The sequence below is a fragment of the Podarcis muralis genome, chromosome 2 (genome assembly GCF_964188315.1).
Source record: "Podarcis muralis chromosome 2, rPodMur119.hap1.1, whole genome shotgun sequence".
NCBI classification, from domain to species: Eukaryota; Metazoa; Chordata; class Lepidosauria; order Squamata; family Lacertidae; genus Podarcis; species Podarcis muralis.
Genome location: NC_135656.1, coordinates 109,406,988 through 109,425,239, shown reverse-complemented (window position 1 = coordinate 109,425,239; position 18,252 = coordinate 109,406,988). Strand labels below are relative to the sequence as shown.

At 47.4% G+C, this 18,252-nt stretch overlaps 1 protein-coding gene across 1 annotated transcript in view; it reads left to right on the top strand.

Annotated features, from left to right (window-relative positions):
- Positions 1-11,853: 11,853 nt before the first annotated feature.
- Positions 11,854-18,252, top strand: part of LOC114592787 (uncharacterized) — a 68,978-nt gene continuing 62,579 nt past the window's right edge. The window contains exons 1-2 of the mRNA XM_077925200.1: positions 11,854-15,287; positions 18,002-18,106. Coding sequence (XP_077781326.1) covers positions 18,010-18,106 — 97 coding nt within the window. The 5' untranslated portion in view covers positions 11,854-15,287; positions 18,002-18,009. The remainder of the gene's footprint in view (positions 15,288-18,001; positions 18,107-18,252) is intronic.

The window sequence follows — 18,252 nt, the reverse complement described above, 5'->3', positions numbered from 1 at the left end:
GGGTTGCTGGCTTGGTTTGGTTTGCCTTTGTTCTAGTTTTTAGCATGTGCTTAGTACCGTAGTTTCAGGCTGTGAGCCGCCCTGATATCTATGGGTGGAGGGCAGTAGTAGTAGTAGTAATGGTGATGATGATGATATTTTTCGCAGGGCTTAGAGTGAGCGCGTGATGGCCAGCTGCTGGAATGAATGGGGTTGGTGCTAAATGGTCTGGCTTGCTTTACAACCCCTAGGGACCTTGTTGGGGGCGGGCGGAGAAGGAGCCCACCGAAGAAGGAGGAGGAGGAGGAGGAGGAGGAGGAGGAGGAAGGGGGCTTTCCTGCCCGGGATAGAGTTGCCCTTAACATTAAGCACATGGCAGGATTCCAGGGAGAGAAACCAGGGCAGCTGCTGCTGCTACTACTCATGGCTTGGGCTAGATGTAGCTGAACAGGACAGGGCAGCGGGTGCCTGCAGGCTAAATGGGAAAAAACCAAGGCAACTCTCCGCAGGAGCGGCTCCTATGAGCAAGACGTCCCTGCCTCTGTCTCGAGAGACGATGAAGTGTGCCTCCAGGGAGAAGTCAAACAGTTGCATTAGCAACTTCCTATGTAAAGCACATCCCAACACTCCACCCTAACCTGCCAAGGGAGACAAGGCAAATCCTTGATAAGTTCGAGGAGGGGGGCTGGGTTGGACCCAAGACTACCAATCTTGCCCAGTTACAGCGCCATAAAAAATGGCCACGTGGTGATGGTGGGGGCAGTATATTTCTAGGTAGTCGAGTTGTGTCCCGCATGTTGAGATCTCTGAAAGCAGGGGTGGTAAACTTGAATAAAATTGGGGGGGGGGGGAATCGATCGCATGACCAGGTGCACAGACACCATTTGAATGGCAATGCCGATCAACTTTGGGAGTGCCGGCCCCTCAAATATTTTATTGGGGGCGGGGGCAAAGGGACCTCGGCCCCTAGGAGTTTGTTCTATGGCTTAAAGTAACGGCATATCTTAATGACAGGAGTTCAGCAGTGGAGGGGTAAGGGGGGGAGTGTTTTGCAGCGCGGGTGAGTCATCCTCGCCCTCTAACTCCCACAGGAGGGAAGCATCCGATCAGGAGTACGAAGGGAGTACGAAGGGAGCTTTAAAGAGTCCCCCCCCCCCATGCCCACGCCACCGTCCCAACCGTCCAGTTCCCAACCTGACCCTGGGGCCCCTCACATCTCACTCGGCCGTCGGCAATTGCCTACGAACCCGAAACGTCCGCCAGCCTCGACGGGCAGGATAGCAGCAGCAGGAGCAGGGCTGGGAGAAGGCCTTCGCCCCCGGCTCCTTCTCGCACCAGCACTGCCGCCATCGCCCGCTCCTTCCGACACACTCTTCACCACTGATACCACGAACTACCGTAACCTCCGACGAGGCCCCGAGGAAAGGAAAAGGGAGGGCAGAAGTTGCCGGAAAAGGGGCGGGAGCGGGAGCCCGTGAAGCCGTGGCAGCCCGCTGGGCTATGCGCAGAAGCGGTGCCTGCTCTGTTGGCGGCATATGTGCCAACTCCCTGGGGGACATGGGTCCCCAAGCACCCGCAAAACTCCCCATGAAGGAGCTGGGCACCCACAAATTTCGGGGCACGCTCCATGGCATCCACAACCCCCGGCACCTACGGTAGCCTAGGGAACAGCATCCCAAGTTGCGCTTAAAGAAGTTGCGCCCAATCGAAAACAGCAACTGATCTTAAATACAATAAACGACTTGTTCGTTTATTATATTTTAGAATAGAATAGATGGGAAGTGACGCTGACATAAAACCCCCCACAAATGCACTAAGTATTACCCTCCCTCTCCACCCCACTTCTTCTTCCACAACCTTATTCAGGATATAACACTATTGTCTCACTTCAGATGTAAAAAAAAAAAAAAAAAGACTCTACAACCTGAAAAGAGATAGAATGCATGTACTTTCATAAACCAAGAAAATCTTTCATAAAATTATTTAATAAAGGAGTCCCTGGGAATGGATCACCAATGGGTCATCAATGGCTACCACATGAAGTTCACATCCCAGCTAACTTTGCTGCGCTGGTATAAAGTGTGATGAGTGGAGAAAGGGGGGGTTACAATTAGATTTGGATTAAAGAGTGGGAGGTAGGATCCAGAAAGTAGCCTATATGTAGTCCTATAGGTGTTTACTTGGGGCGTTTTGGACCATCTGACTTAAGCACCTTTGTGGCGCTTGTGTTGGGTATAAATGTTTATAAGCAATGTTGTCAGTGTTGTTCACAACATTCTGGATTTGTTGGGGTAGACATATGGGTATTGGCACGCTCTGGCGCCAACATTGTGCTGGTTGTGTGTCAAAGTCTAGCCTGCTGAGTTGGCCATGCATACCAAGTTAACAACAACAACAACAACAAAGTTATTTATACCCTGCCCATCTGGCTGGGTTTCCCCAGCCACTCTGAGCAGCTCCCAACAGAATGAAAAAGTGATAAAATATCAAACAATACAAACTTCCCTAAACAGTTACCAACTTTGGGGCTTCAAAGCGCCAAATCACCGAGAGTTGGCTGCACCAGCCTATCAGGTAGGGATGCTAGGCCAATCCTGATAAGAATCTGGCCTTTGGAGCCAAAAAGGTTTTCTAGTCCACATTTAGAGAAAGCAGCTTTTCTGTCTCTGCTTGTTTTATTCAGCGTCTTACAGACTATCTGTAGCACAGTGGTACCTCAGGTCACCTCTTCAGATTACATAGGCTTCAGGTTACAGACTCCGCTAACCCAGAAATAGTACCTCGGGTTAAGAACTTTGCTTCAGGATGAGAACAGAAATCGTGCGGTGGCGGTGCGGCAGCAGCGGGAGGCGCCATTAGCTAAAGTGGTGCTTCAGGTTAAGAACAGTTTCAGGTTAAGAACGGACTTCCGGAACGAATTAAGTACTTAACCCGAGGTACCACTGTATTGACTAAGTGATTAAGATCTATAGCAGGAATGGTGAAATTCTCTTAATATCAGTTTGTAAATCCCTTAACAAACTTTTTTAAAAAAATTGCATTTTTAATACAGAAACAAAAAACTGATGGGGGTGGTGGAACCCAAGGCTACCAATTTCGCCCAGTTACAGCACCAAACAAAATAGTGAACTGGTGGGGGGGCAGAAAGGGCAAAATATATTTCTAGGTGGTCGAGTTGTGTCCCGCATGTTGAGATCTCTGAAAGCAGGGGTGGAAACTTGAATAAAATATTGGGGGGGGGGATCGATCACATGACCAGGGGCACAGACACCATTTGAATGGCAAAGGCGATCAACTTTGAGAGTGTCGGCCCCTCAAATATTTTATTGGGGGCGGGGGCAAAGGGACCTCGGGCTCCTAGGAGTTTGTTCTATGGCTTAAAGAAACAGCACATCTCCATTGACAGGAGTCCAGCAGTGGAGGGGGAGGGGCAAGCGGGGGAGGCATCCTCGCCCTCTAACGCCCACAGGAGGGAAGCTTCCGATCAGGACTGCCCCCCCCCCCGAAGGCGGGCAGGGTTTTTAAGAGCCCCCCCCCCTCTGCCCACGCCACAGTCCCAACCGGCCAGTTCCTATCCTGGGACACACACACACCCCACATCTCACTCGGCCGTCGGCAATCGGCTACGAACCCGAAATGTCCGCCAGCCTCAACGGGCAGAATAGCAGCAGCCGCTGCAGCAGCAGCAGGGCTCGGATGAAGCCTCCACCTCGCCGTGCGCCCCCGGCTCCCTCTCGGACCAGCACTGCCGCCATCTCCTCGCCTTCCGACACGCTCTTCACCAATGAAGCCGCGACAAAGGGAAGGAGGAAGTGGCGGGAGCCGGTGAAGCCCGCTGGGCTCTGCCAAGAGAGGCGGTGCCTACTCTGTTGCAACATAGAAAGCGGCGTGGGTCCCGGTGCAACAACAAATTTCGGTGCCAGGGCCATGGATGCCCGGGCACCTACGGTGGGGGGGGGGGCGGTGCGGCCAAGCTGCCGCACCTGGACATCGGAATGCAGTGCAGGTGCGTTTTGGAGAATGGAAACTCGCCGGGACGGACGGCACCGCCGCGCGCCTCTGTGCCTATCCTTAGTCATAGCCCAGGGAACAGCATCCCAAGTTGCGCTTAAAGAAGTCCATCTATCCAAACGAAAACAGCAATTGATCTTCTTTCGTTTGTGAATTGTTCGTTTATTGTATTAAAGAACAGAATAGAAAAGAGAGGCAATGCATGTACAGCGGTGCCTCAGGTTACATACGCTTCAGGTAACAGACTCCGCTAACCCAGAAATAGTACCTCGGGTTAAGAACTTTGCTTCAGGATGAGAACAGAAATCGTGCGGCGGCAGCGGGAGGCCCCCATTAGCTAAAGTGGTACCTCAGGTTAAGAACAGTTTCAGGTTAAGAACGGACCTCTGTACTTTCTTAAACCAAGAAAATATGTAATAAAATTACTTTATAAAGGAGCCCCTAGCCTGGGAACGGATCATCGATTGCTTTGAAGAGGACGCACACACTTGTTTGGAACTTTCCAAGGGAGGTATCCTGAGGGAGCTATTTTCTTTTGATAGGGTTTCCCAACCCCTTCACGTTTAGTGTACAATTTCTTTTAAGCTAGCCATTCTGCGTGTCTGCTTTATAGGATGATTCCCTGCCAACCCGCCTGGGTTGCCCTTTGTCTCTCCCCTTAGATTGTCTATCAAACCTATATTGTTGCACTGGAATAAAGTGTGATGGGTGGGGAAAGAGGGGGGTTAGAATTAGATTTGGGTTAAAGAGCAGGGGTAGCCTATATAGGTGTTTGTCTGGGGTAATTTGGAGCATCTAATTTGGCCAGTTAGTCCTGGGTCTCAGCTGGCATGGGAGACCTTGTTTAAGAACAGGCCATTCGCTCTGTGGCTTGTGATAGGGAATGGTCATCGAGACGTGTTAAGCACCTTTGTGATGCTAGTATTGGGCAAAAGGTTTATAAGCAATGTTGTCAGTGTTGTTACAACCTTATTGGTTTGTTAGGTTAGGGATTGTGCTGGTTGTGTGTCAGATTCTAGCCTGTTTGTGAATTGTTTTATTGAGATCGGGAGTTTCGTTTTAGTAGGTATGGGTCCCCCCCCCCTTGTTTTCCTTTTATTTACCCACTGATTTTATTTGTTGCTTTTGTGTGGTGAAGAAAGAGACGGTGAGGTTGGCGGGGGTGTTTGTCTATCATTGTTTGTGTGATGGTTCCTTTTGAAATACTTTATTGTCACTTGTAGAACTTGTATACAGTGAGATTACACGAGCAGCCCCCACTCAGCTCTCTTAGTCAAAATTAATTCCCCTCGTTTACTGACGCACACCCACCAAACCCAAAAGTCAGTTGCCCTGTTGTGATCTTTTCATTCAGCAGCCTAACAGCCCACGGATAGAAGCTGTTCTTTACCCTGTTGGTGCGACTAATCATGCTTCTATATCTTCTGCCCGAGGGCAGGAGATCAAGAAAGTGCCGGCCAGGGTGTGAACCATCCCTGAGAATTTTCCTCACTCTCCTGAGGCAACGTGCTATGGGTAGAGTCCTTGGGAGGGGGGCTGAGAGGGGGGGTTGTTGGGGTGATTGGGGAGTGGAGAGGGTGAATTGTTGTCATCTGGGTTGGGATTGAGGTGGGACAGTCATCTTGAACAGTCATGTGGGCTCCTTTGCAACCAGCAATGGGGTCTGGGTAACCGCGGTTCTCTTCTTCAGTGAGGTTGCTCCATGACTGATCATCACACTTTTACAACATCGGTGCTGCTGAGTCTCAAACTTTGGGATGATTGAAATATACACAACAACAAAAACGATCAATTTGAGTTGTGCTATTCAAATTGGGTCTACTAGACCCATTTTTTTAAAAAAGCAATGTGGACTTAAGTCACTTCTGTGGCCCCGAAGCTTATGCTTCATTAGTTTCATAGTAGAGCCATCCCTGTGCACACCTACATTGGAAGACATGCCGGAGAGTAACGCAGGAGTTACTGCTTCTTCTGAGAGGAGTACGGCAGCTTCAGGAACTGATTCCAGAGCCTTCCTTGTACACAGATCGCTTCTGTGTAATATATACCCAGATACATGCATCTATTAATTTTCACAATTCTCTTTTCATGTATCTTCGTGAGTATGGGTCTTCATAACACATTTAGCTTAAAATGAAAATCAGCTCTCATCCTGTAAATACTTAAGCAAGATAGGAAGGTGACAGCGGGGAGGAAGAATCAATTGTGAGGCTGTTTGTTTCATTGCCTATCTTGAGAGCACAAAACCACCCCATGGAGGAGGTAAAGTGTCCAGGCTGTACCTCAGGGTTGGGTTTGGGATTTGGGTTTGGGATTGGGGGGTCTCTATGAAGGGGCAGAGTGGGGGGGGGATAGTGGTAATGCTGGCAATATTAATGTCATGGGGGGACAGGTGAAAGGGAAGGGGGTCATCCATTCGAGGTGATTTCCGGATACACAACAAACACTCTGTGAGGTGAGTGGGGCTGAGAGACTTCAAAGAAGTGTGACTAGCCCAAGGTCACCCAGCAGCTGCATGTGGAGGAGCGGAGACGCGAACCCGGTTCCCCAGATTACTTGACTACCACTCTTAACCACTACACCACACTGGTTCCCAGAGAGAGAAACAGAATCCGTGTAGAAGGGAAAATAAAATAAATATAAACTGTATATTTTGCAAGGTTGTTACTGTCCTTCACCAAATCATAACCTGTTGCAATATTTTTAAGAATGGCTTTATGACTAACAACAATGGGAAGTGAAGTGTGGCGAGGTGACTAATCCTGGAAGCTTTGCTTATCTCTTTTAAGAAAAGGTTGGTTTGGGGTTTAATTTGTTTTGATTTGTTGGAAGCAGCTCAGAGAGGATGAGGGTCCCTGATTTTGCATGCCAAACCCCTGCTCTGACTGTTGCCGTTCGTAATTCTACGACTGAGCTGAGACCTGAACCCAGATTTCCAGGCTAACATAGACTCTCACATGCGGATCTGTTATTTTTGGATAACAGATTGGCAAATTAAATTACAGGAATTTGTGGAGATGGCTCAATTGACTAGCAAACTCAGAGGAAACACAAAGCAAAAATTTGCGGGAAAATGGGATGGTTATAAAAGATATGTTCAAATGTACAATAATAGTTTTGACTCCGTGCTAGCGTTTGAGTGACAAAGGAAGTAAAAGCAGGTGGATAACAATTAAGGATTTATTATGTTTTCTGGATGTATTGGAAAATTTATATAGAAAGGTTTATTCATGATAACGAATGGGCGTAGGGAAGGGAGAAAGGCACTTTTATTTATGGGGCTTGGGGTTAAGTGTGGTCCTTGTGCAACGGTGTGGGGGCTGAGGGGTCCATGTAGGGCCGGGTGCCCTTGAGGTCATCGCCTCGGACCCTCTGGTGACCGTCGGAAGGGGTGAAGAAGACATGCCCTCCCTTCCGTATCAGAAGCATTGTAAAAATGGATAAGGGTATGTTCGTAGCAAAAGGAAGAACAAAGAAACAGTGGGGTCACTCAAAGGAGAAGATGATGAAATGCAAACAGGGGACACAGAAAGGGCTGAACTCCTCAATGCCTTCTTTGCCTCAGTCTTCTTCTTCTTCTTCTTCTTCTTCTTCTTCTTCTTCTTCTTCTTCTTCTTCTTCTTGCACTTGTTGACCAAAGTCCCTGAAGGCAGTTTGGAAACTTACTGGATCCCATCATCCTTTGGCCACAGACCATCCCCATGTGGACTCAACCCTACAGAATCCCAAAGATGCCAGGATTCCAAAACTCCTTGGGACAGGACACGAGTCACCAAGGCAGTGAACGTGGATACATGGAAGCCCTGAAGGGTTCCAGTGAGCAGGTTCCCTGGATTCTGGACCATTTTTAAAAAAGAAAAACCCTCTATCCCTCCTAGAAAGATGGTTATGCTGCTGGTAATGTCTAAGAGGTTTCTGAGAAGCAAGAGTGGCTTCCTCGTGCATTTTTTCTGGTATCGAGTTATGCTTCATGTTGCTATTCGACAGTAACGACATCGGTGTGTGTGAGGGAGAGATGGCTACTATTAGGACGAGCAGGGCATAGTTAACGTCCCATGGTATGCATCCGTTTTTTGGTGGGGTGGGGTTCTCTCTCTTTAATTTGGTGTTATGCCACACTTTTCATGGCAGCCACTTTTGTGTTAAGCCGTTGCCTGTGCATGACAGCCGCTCCAGAAGAGTCTAGCACTGGAGGGGGCGGGGCAAGTGGGGGAGAGTTTTCTTTGGGGCGGGGGAAGACATCCTCGATCTCGTAGGAGGGAAGCTTCCGATCAGGACTACGAAGGGCGGCAGGGATTAAAGAACCCCCCCCCCCCGCCCACGCCACGGTCCCAAACGGACACTTCCCAACCTGACCCCCACCCTGGGGCCCCTCACATCTCAATCGGCTACGAACCCGAACCGTCCGCCAGCGTCGACGGGCAGGACAGCAGCAGGAGGAGGAGGAGGAAGGCTTGGGAGAAGCCTCCTCGTCGCCGTGCGCCCCCGTTGCCTTCACGTCCGGATCCTTCTCGCACCAGCACTGCCGCCATCGCCCGCTCCTTCCGACGCGATCTTGTACTTCCCACTGACAGGAGAGGATCAAGCCCCACCCCCAATCTCACCCAGGGGCAGAGCCGGTCCCACGCCTCCCACACGGGGGCGGAGCCAGCCCAACCCCCGTGGAGGCGGAGCCGGAGCCGGAGCCGGTCCCACCCCGTGCAGAGGCGGAGCCAGTCACACCCCTCCCACACTGGGCGGAGCCAGTCCTACTCCCGTTCAGAGGCGGTGCCAGTCTCACCCCTCCAACATGTGGGCGGAGCTAGTCCCACCCCCGAAAGAGACGGTGAGGTTGGCGGGGGTGTATGTCTATTTTTGTTTGTGCGGTGCTTCTTTTTGAAATACTTTATTGTCACTTGTAGAACTTGTATACAGTGAGATTACACGAGCACCCCCCACTCAGCTCTCTTAGTCAAAATTAATTCCCCTCGTTTACTGACGCACACCCACCAAACCCAAAAGTCAGTTGCCCTGTTGTGATCTTTTCATTCAGCAGCCTAACAGCCCACGGATAGAAGCTGTTCTTTACCCTGTTGGTGTGACTAATCACGCTTCTATGTCTTCTGCCCGAGGGCAGGAGATCAAGAAAGTGCCGGCCAGGGTGTGAACCATCCCTGAGAATTTTCCTCACTCTCCTGAGGCAACGTGCTATGGGTAGAGTCCTTGGGAGGGGGGCTGAGAGGGGGGGTTGTTGGGGTGATTGGGGAGTAGAGAGGGTGAATTGTTGTCATCTGGGTTGGGATTGGGGTGGGACAGTCATCTTGAACAGTCATGTGGGCTCCTTTGCAACCAGCAATGGGGTCTGGGTAACCGCGGTTCTCTTCTTCAGTGGGGTTGCTCCATGACTGATCATCACACTTTTACAACATCTGTGCTGCTGAGTCTCAAACTTTGGGATGATTGAAATATACACAACAACAAAAACGATCAATTTCAGTTGTGCTATTCAAATTGGGTCTACTAGACCCATTTTTTAAAAAAAGCAATGTGGACTTAAGTCACTTCTGTGGCCCCGAAGCTTATGCTTCATTAGTTTCATAGTAGAGCCATCCCTGTGCACACCTACATTGGAAGACATGCCGGAGAGTAACGCAGGAGTTTCTGCTTCTTCTGAGAGAAGTACGGCAGCTTCAGGAACTGATTCCAGAGCCTTCCTTGTACACAGATCGCTTCTGTGTAATATATACCCAGATACATGCATCTATTAATTTTCACAATTCTCTTTTCATGTATCTTCGTGAGTGTGGGTCTTCATAACACATTTAGCTTAAAATGAAAAACAGCTCTCATCCTGTAAATACTTAAGCAAGATAGGAAGGTGACAGCGGGGAGGAAGAATCAATTGTGAGGCTGTTTGTTTCATTGCCTATCTTGCGAGCACAAAACCACCCCATGGAGGAGGTAAAGTGTCCAGGATGTACCTCAGGTTTGGGATTGGGGGGTCTCTATGGAGGGGCAGAGTGGGGGGGGGATAGTGGTAATGCTGGCAATATTAATGTCATGGGGGGACAGGTGAAAGGGAAGGGGGTCACCAGTCCATCCATTCGAGGTGATTTCCGGATACTTCATTCAGCTCATCACATGCCAGTTGGGTTGTTTTCCATACCGTATCAGAAAAGCGGCAGTGTGGCTAGGAAACAAAGAAACTTTCAACTGTAACATTTTAAACAGCTCTTAGCTTTCCCTTCCCAAACGTGGTCTCAAACGGCAGATACAACGGCAGAGTGAACCTTCCCTCCCCCCCCATTAAAAAGTATCTTCCCTCCCCCCCATTAAAAAGGCAGAATGGCTCCCCCCACTTTATCGAAAGTTCAAAAAATACATAATTATATGTGCACTAAACATGGCCAGACGTAAATAAAAGAGAGAGAAACAAAACCCGTGTAGAAGGGAAAATAATATAAATATAAACTGTATATTTTGCAAGGTTGTTACTGTCCTTCACCAAATCATAACCTGTTGCAATATTTGTAAGAATGGCTTTATGACTAACAACAATGGGAAGTGAAGTGTGGCGAGGTGACTAATCCTGGAAGCTTTGCTGATCTCTTTTAAGAAAAGGTTGGTTTGGGGTTTGATTCGTTTTGATTTGTTGGAAGCAGCTTAGAGAGGATGAGGGTCCCTGATTTTGCATGCCCAACCCCTGCTCTGACTGTTGCCGGTCGTAATTCTACGACTGAGCTGGGACGTGAACCCAGATTTCCAGGCTAACATAGACTCTCACATGCGGATCTGTTATTTTTCGAAAACAGATTGGCAAATTTAATTACAGGAAGTTGTGGAGATTGCTCAATTGACTAGCAAACTCAAAGGAAACTCACAGCAAAAATTTGGGGGAAAATGGGATGGTTATAGAAGATATGTTCAAATATACAATAATAGTTTTGACTCCGTGCTAGCGTTTGAGTGACAAAGGAAGTAAAAGCAGGTGGATAACAATTAAGGATTTATTATGTTTTCTGGATGTATTGGAAAATTTATATAGAAAGGTTTATTGTTTTGTGTACGTTCAATTGTAAGTTAAAACATATGCGAAGGGACTTGACAGGAATTCAAAAATGAAGAAAAGATTTTGTAAGATATAAGGGGGGAAATATTTATTTTCATTATTTTCATTATTAGTATTATTATTTTCTGTGTGTGTGCCGAGGTGTGTTTCGTATGGAATGTTTGGGAGGAAAGAAGACCGTAAATAACAAACAAAATATTGATGTATGCAATTTTTATTTCTCAATTATATTTTGTGGTAGTATGGTTGTAATGCTTTTTGTGACATAAAATCACTCAATAAAAATTATTTTTTAAAAAAGACTCTCACATGCGGAAGTGGTTTTTTACTGTACTATATACTCTTAGATAAACTGCCACCACTCTTTATTGGGGTTATAGCTGCTGCCGATAGTAATGGGGTTTCCTCCTTCCTTTCCTTGTTCTGCTGCTGTCGTAAATTATGTAAACCCGCAGCGCACGGCTCGCACCAACCTCTTTAGCCGCTCAGCAGTCATTTTAAACACACCGCCTGTACAAATCTTACCCCCAGAAAAGCCGCCGCCCCGATCCTTAAAAACTCATTGGCTTTTTTTTTCTTTTTCTTTTTGTTCTATGCATTGGACCTTATTTTATTATACCCCGCCTTTTCCCCTGATGGACCAAAGGACCAACAGTGAAATAATTAAGTCTCTAAAAATGTTTTCAGCAGATGACCAAACATCACTGTAGGTGCCTGTCTAATTGAAATAGGAACATTGTTAAAAAGTACTTGCTGAAACCATAGACTCTAGTTCTTTCCTTCTTTTCCCCCCCCCCCCAACTTTAATATTTTATTTAGGATTTTCTTGTTTTACAGAAGTGTAATGCCTCGTATTTTTTTTTTCCCATGTAACATTTTTACAAATCCGTTTCATTTGTCGAGGCATTAGGGGGAGAAGAAAAAAAAAAGGAAAAAGAAAGGGGGTGGAAGGAGACAATGACAATAATCCACCAACAGCATACAAATCAATATGGCTAACCTGATCCAAAACACCCACCCACCCCACTCACACACGAAAACAAAGATCACCACAGCCAATCACAAACAAACAATCACACCCTAGGCCAACCCCAAACTCTCTCACCACCAAAGGAACACAAGTGAACAACTCATTGGCTTTTCAGGTTAGTTACCTTCTGCAGGAAGAATAGTGAGAGCGATCATTCCTCCGCAGCCATTCCTGAGATTTTGAGTCCCTATGAATTTGTACTGGGTTGTATTAATGGTTTGATGAGTTTGCTTATTTGGCCTGATTATTCTGCTGTTGTGCTTTTAACCTGATTCCAGGTATTGCGACGTTTGTTACTTTTTTAAATGCACTTGTTGTTATGAGCCACTTTGAGCTCAAATTTGGGGTTGGAAAAGGGGAATGCAAATATTGAATCAAATCGGTAGTTCATGCGTTGGTAGTTCGTGTAAGTCTGGATTTGACGCCTGAGAGAGACGTTTTTAGGACCCACCCTATTCCGTGATAGTAATTTGTTTTCAGGATTGAATTTTAAATTGTTGCAACGCTCCCTAGGATCTTAGGGTTTGGGTGGAGTGAATAAGAACAGTCTCAGGTTTGCAAAATAGATGGAGCCTTAACAAAAGATCTTCAGTCTGGCGAAATGTAACCTGGACCTTTTTGTTAAAAAAAAAATCAGACAATCTTGCAGTACAGTGGTACCTCGGGTTACATACACTTCAGGTTACATACGCTTCAGGTTACAGACTCCGCTAACCCAGAAATAGTGCTTCAGGTTAAGAACTTTGCTTCAGGATGAGAACAGAAATTGTGCTCCGGCGGCTTGGCAGCAGCGGGAGGCCCCATTAGCTAAAGTGGTGCTTCAGGTTAAGAACAGTTTCCTGTTAAGAACGGACCTCCGGAACGAATTAAGTACTTAACCCGAGGTAGCACTGTACTCCAGAAAAGGGAGGGATCCTGTAAGTTTCTTTATTTGCTTTTAAACGATGGAACTATACAGTCAGACATAAGCACAATCGCAGAATTCGTTGGGGCCAGTGGGCAGAATTGCAAGCACGGCGTTCCCAATTAGCTCAATATTGTCGTTTGTGCTGTGAAGTGCTGCTATTTGGAGTGTGAAAGTGTATTTGTCAATCAACCAGCAGCTGCCTGCATTTTGGGACTCGTTTTCCAGTGTCACAAACTCTTGCGCGGGCGGGGAGGCGGCTATGGAATCTTTCACGATGAGCTGGCGCACTTCAGGTTTCACGACACCACTTCGCCACTTAGCGGGACTTAACAACAGAGACAAGAGAATATTAACCCAGTAAATTTAGGGGAAGAGTAGGCACAGAGAGCTACAGACCTTTTCAACCTCACATCCATTGATCGCTTTTTGCAGACTGCCGGAGCTTCATTGACATGTGACCCCCAAATTTTGGGTCCCCTCCAAACCAAAGTTTGGTGCTATTTTTATTCCTCGCCAGAGTTTCAGACCAGAGGCTTTCTCTGGGATTGGAACTGCGGTTTGCTGCATGTAAACCGTGTTATCCGCCACTGAAATGTAGGTCTCAGACCTCATGCGATTTTTCCGTTTCCACCACCTCCGAATATTATGAAAAATAAAAGCAGTGGTCGTTTCTTGGGTTCAAGTTCCCGGCCCCTGAGTCTGAGTGCCTTTGAGAACGTGCAAAAATGCCCTCTCTCTAGGGGAGCAAATTTTTTCTTTATTCTTAAAAGGTTCTAGGGACAAAATGCCTCTGAACAGGCGCGGCGAGTCTTTGTAAAGTAAATGCTTCCTTCTCCGGTGAGAGATTGGCTCAGTGCTGGTACCCTAGAAGCCTGATTATCCTTGGCAAAAACACCAACCACCCCATGGGAAATGAATTTGCATATGCATGCACTCTCCCCAAATGCAAATAACTTCCATAGCCTTCTAGTTATAAGACGCATTTCCCCACGCAATACAAATACAGCAGCTAACCTTCATTAACGTGTAACCCCGAAATTTTGGACCCCCTCCAAACTGATGCCAAAGTTTTGTGCTCATTTTTGCGCGGTGTTGTGTCAATTACTCCGTTGGGGAGCAGCTCAAAAACACGGGGTCTCCCCCCCCCTTCTCGTTTTGCAAACTAATTGCAAAATTGTTTGAGCATCTTGTAAACGGTATGGCTGTGCTATAAGTCATCTGCTACAGGTGTCATTTTACTTGCTGGTCAGACTTGCTTTGAACAGTTTAATACAGACTGTAGGACAAATAATATAATTTATTTCACACACACACACACTTCCCATTAAATATATTTAAGTGTTTTGACAATTAAAAACACCAGCAACGAACACAACTAAATATACAAAACAAAGCAATTTGTTATATTTAAAAAAATCAGGTCCAATACAGATGTACCTCCAGATGACATGGGGTCTGTGGTGTGTGCCCCCCCCCCCCGCAGCGAAAAACGCAGTACATGACTGAGTATATAAGGAGTGCTACCAACATGAGTGTGACCAAACTGCGGGAGGCAGTGGAAGACAGAAGTGCCTGGCGTGCTCTGGTCCATGGGGTCACGAAGAGTCGGACACAACTAAACGACTAAACAACAACAAGAGTTTTCAGCAACTTTGAGCACAGGCGACCCCACTCGACGAACTAGACTAAGTTGGGGGTTTCCGTTCCGAGCACGGACCACCGAACAGAACTGCACCACCTACTCCCTCAAATTGGATGGGCTGTGACTTTCCACCATCTTTTCTTTCTTTCTTTCTTTCTTTCTTTCTTTCTTTCTTTCTTTCTTTCTTTCTTTCTTTCTTTCTTTCTTTCTTTCTTTCTTTCTCTCTCTCTCTCTCTCTCTCTCTGCCCCTCCTTCCCACACCTCTAAAGGAGCTGCCCCCATGCTGGTCTTGCCAGCCAGTCGCCCTTCAGTCCCGGAATCAGGAGAGGCTGACTGTCAAGGCACCTGCACCACCTCTCTCCCGACGTGAACCACGGGGTTGCGCTACGGCTCCGGTTCCGGGTTCGAGAGAAGCCTCCGGTCCCCGCCCCGCCGCCCCAATGGCTGAGCGTCATCGTCTGAAAGCGAAACCTCTCTGTCACTTTTCTGTGCGCTTCACCGCGGGTGGATGTAACCGGCGCGCTGCTTCTGCAGGCTTCGAGGGACGCGGGCCTAACTCTGCTAAGGACGAGCTCGGCTCGGCGGAGGAAGACGAGGGATCTCAGAGCGAAGACTCCGCTTGCAGAAAGAACCGACCCGCTTCAGTTGCGCAGAGCGAGCGAAAGTTCAGGTATGCGGTGGAATCCCTCGCGCAAAATCCCGGAGGCGGGCGACCCCGAGGTGTCAAGCGCACCTTCAGGCTCGGAAGCGGGGGCTGGAGGGAAGAAGGTTTCCTTCTGATTTTTTTTCTGCTTTCTCTGGTCGCTGTTGCATTTTAGGTGCTGGTTCTTGCACGCGCGTCCATGTCTCCCGACTGCTGTTTCCTAACTAGTTTTCATTTTATTGCTTTGCATTTTATATTCGTGTTTTGAGATGTTGGGAGCCGCCTTGAATCCCAACTTGGGAGAAAGGCGGGATACTCTGGAGACACCAGGGGTTGTTCCAGAGATCTCCAGTCTGTATAGCATGGCGGGCTGTTTCTTTAAAGAAGCTGGATGTGTGCCAAGGTGGCGGCTAACCCTTAACCCATACTGTTTTCCTCACTGTCAATCATGGAATTGTAGAGTTGGAAGGGACCCCGCAGGACATCAACCTCCTGAATTGCAGAAATCTCAACACGTGGTCCCTCGACCAATTTCAAACAGGCTTGGACGCTGCTTAGCTTTGCAGATATGCTAGTAGTTTTATTGCTGCTTCACCGCTAGGAAGCCTTCATCCCCTTCTCTGCTTTCTTTGATTCACTTAACTGAAATTGCCATGTGGGGTAAACTGGTATAAGGGACTGTAAAATCAAGGCAGGTGTCAACACTGATAGCAAGGCTTTTTTTCAGCCAGAACTCAGTTCCGGCACCTCTTAGGTTGGTGCCATTATAAGAGAACATGGGAGGGTTGGTTTTTTGTTTTGGTATTTTATTTATTTATTAACGTTCTTATGTTACATGGGTAAAGAATATCATATTACAATACAATGCTTATGATCATATAATTTTCAACATGTATACAAAATTTATATACAAAGTTTATATACCTAAGGATAACAAAAAAAGGGGGGGACAAGGACAAAAAACTATTCCAAAGTCATATCTGTACCAACACTTTGGACCTTCAGGAACTTAGGGCCTCATCAAACCTAAATCCGACATAGACTGGATGCATTTTGAACACAGTTCTGGCTCCTCTCAGGTGGGTGCCATTGCCAGTTCCAAGAGAACGAGGGAGGTGTTCATGGTGAGCTCTGGCACTTGTTTTTCTAGAAAAATAGGACTGGTTTTATGGTGTGAATTTGCCCACGGGGCTAAAATTGGAAAGTCCCTTGTAGTTCATGTTGAGGCATGCCCTTGCCACAGTGTAGCTGCTACCTTAAGCAGCTTCCCATCCCATGCCACATCCTGCCTCACCTGCAATAAAGACTTTAAACAAGCCTTCAGGAGTGGTTTTTTATTGTTATTATCTTGTTCAGCATCTGGGTTTGTGTTTTAAATTGTGTTGTGCAGAGGCACAAGGATACATTACCTCCACCCACACATACAACAACTCCAAGCCGCTTCCTTCTTTGCTTCAGACTTCTCCAACTCCTTTACTTAATATTTCTTGCTGTTTGTCTCCTTGCTTTAATTCCTTATTTTGAATCTCTTAAATCCTGTATATATCTTTAACAATTTCAGTTAATACCCCCATCTCCCTCCTCCAAAACCCATTGCTTCCCTCCACCCGTGTGTGATCTTATTTACCTAATATTATTTTTGTTATTGTTGCATTACTTACTGTTTATATTTGTTGTTATCCTATCTCCTTGCGCCCTTTAAGCTATTGCATATTAATTTTTAAGCTCCAGCAGCTTACCTATAGAGGCTAGTGACATGGGGTGCCGGGGTGCCAAGTTCTGGAGAGCGCCAGGGAAGAGGTGGAGGCTGGACATGGCGCCTCCCGGCCCCAGTTTGCCACCCTCACCCACCTCCGCCATGCCTCGCCAAAGCAGGGCAGCGCCCAGAGCCTCCATCTGCTGTGGCCACCGCAGCCAGGCCCAGATGGGGGGGGGCATATGGGCCACTTGGCCCGGGCCTCCGATTCCAAAGGGGGCCTCGGTCAGCATATTTATCTATATTTTCCATTTTGTCTTTATATGCAGATACGGTCAATCATTGAAATAAAATTATTTGTCAGCATAACTTTTCTGAAAATTTTTTATATACTTATTTATAAGACTTCAGTTATCCCCAGGGTAAAAAAAGGGGGCACATTATCTACCTGGCCTGGACCTCTGCCTGGCTCTGCAAGGCCTGACCACAGCATGAAGCTGCCAGCTGAGCCAGGAGGCACTGCATCCAGCCCCCTCTTCCCCGCTGGAGAAGCAGGCCTCCAGACACTGGCCGCCTCCTCCAGCCCCGCCAGCAGCACCCTCCTCCCTAAAAAACTCTGGGAAACAGGGTGGGGGCAGGCGCCTGAGGGAGCTTTGCACCACAACGCCGGATATGCTTAAGATGGCCCTTTGTGGACTCAACAAGGTTGAAAACCTTTGGGCTAAGAGATGGTGACTGGCTCAAGGTCACCCAGTGAGCTTTATGGCTGAGTGAGGATTTGACCCCTAGTCTCCCAGATCAGTCCAACACTCTAACCATTATGCCACACTGGCATCACTCAGACACAGATTTCTCCCTTGTCTATCACTGCCCTCCCTTCCCCCTCCAGTTCCACTGGCTGAAATGGATTTCTTCACCTTTGGTTCTTGGTAGGGCTTTGATGAATAGGGTGGTGGGTTGGTGGAGACCCTGACAAGACTTACATCTCCTTTCCTTTCCTTGGCTCAGGAGCACTCATAGGATTGTGCTTGTTTTTCCCTTGTAGTTAACAAGATGAGCTGCAAATGTCCATCAGGTAATAAAAAAGCATTCGTTGTTTTTTCTGTCATTGCTGCCCTTGGAATCGGAATCGGAATTGGTGTTGGAATTGGTAAGTTGTCCAAACTGTTGCTACCTTAAATGAACAAACAAAATGAGCTGTGTTAGATGGGTTTCCCTTTCCCCCAGCAAGTTGCCTCCCTCTTCCTTGGTGTGTGTGTGTGGGGAGGGAAGCTTTGGAAAGGGCAAAATAGGGGA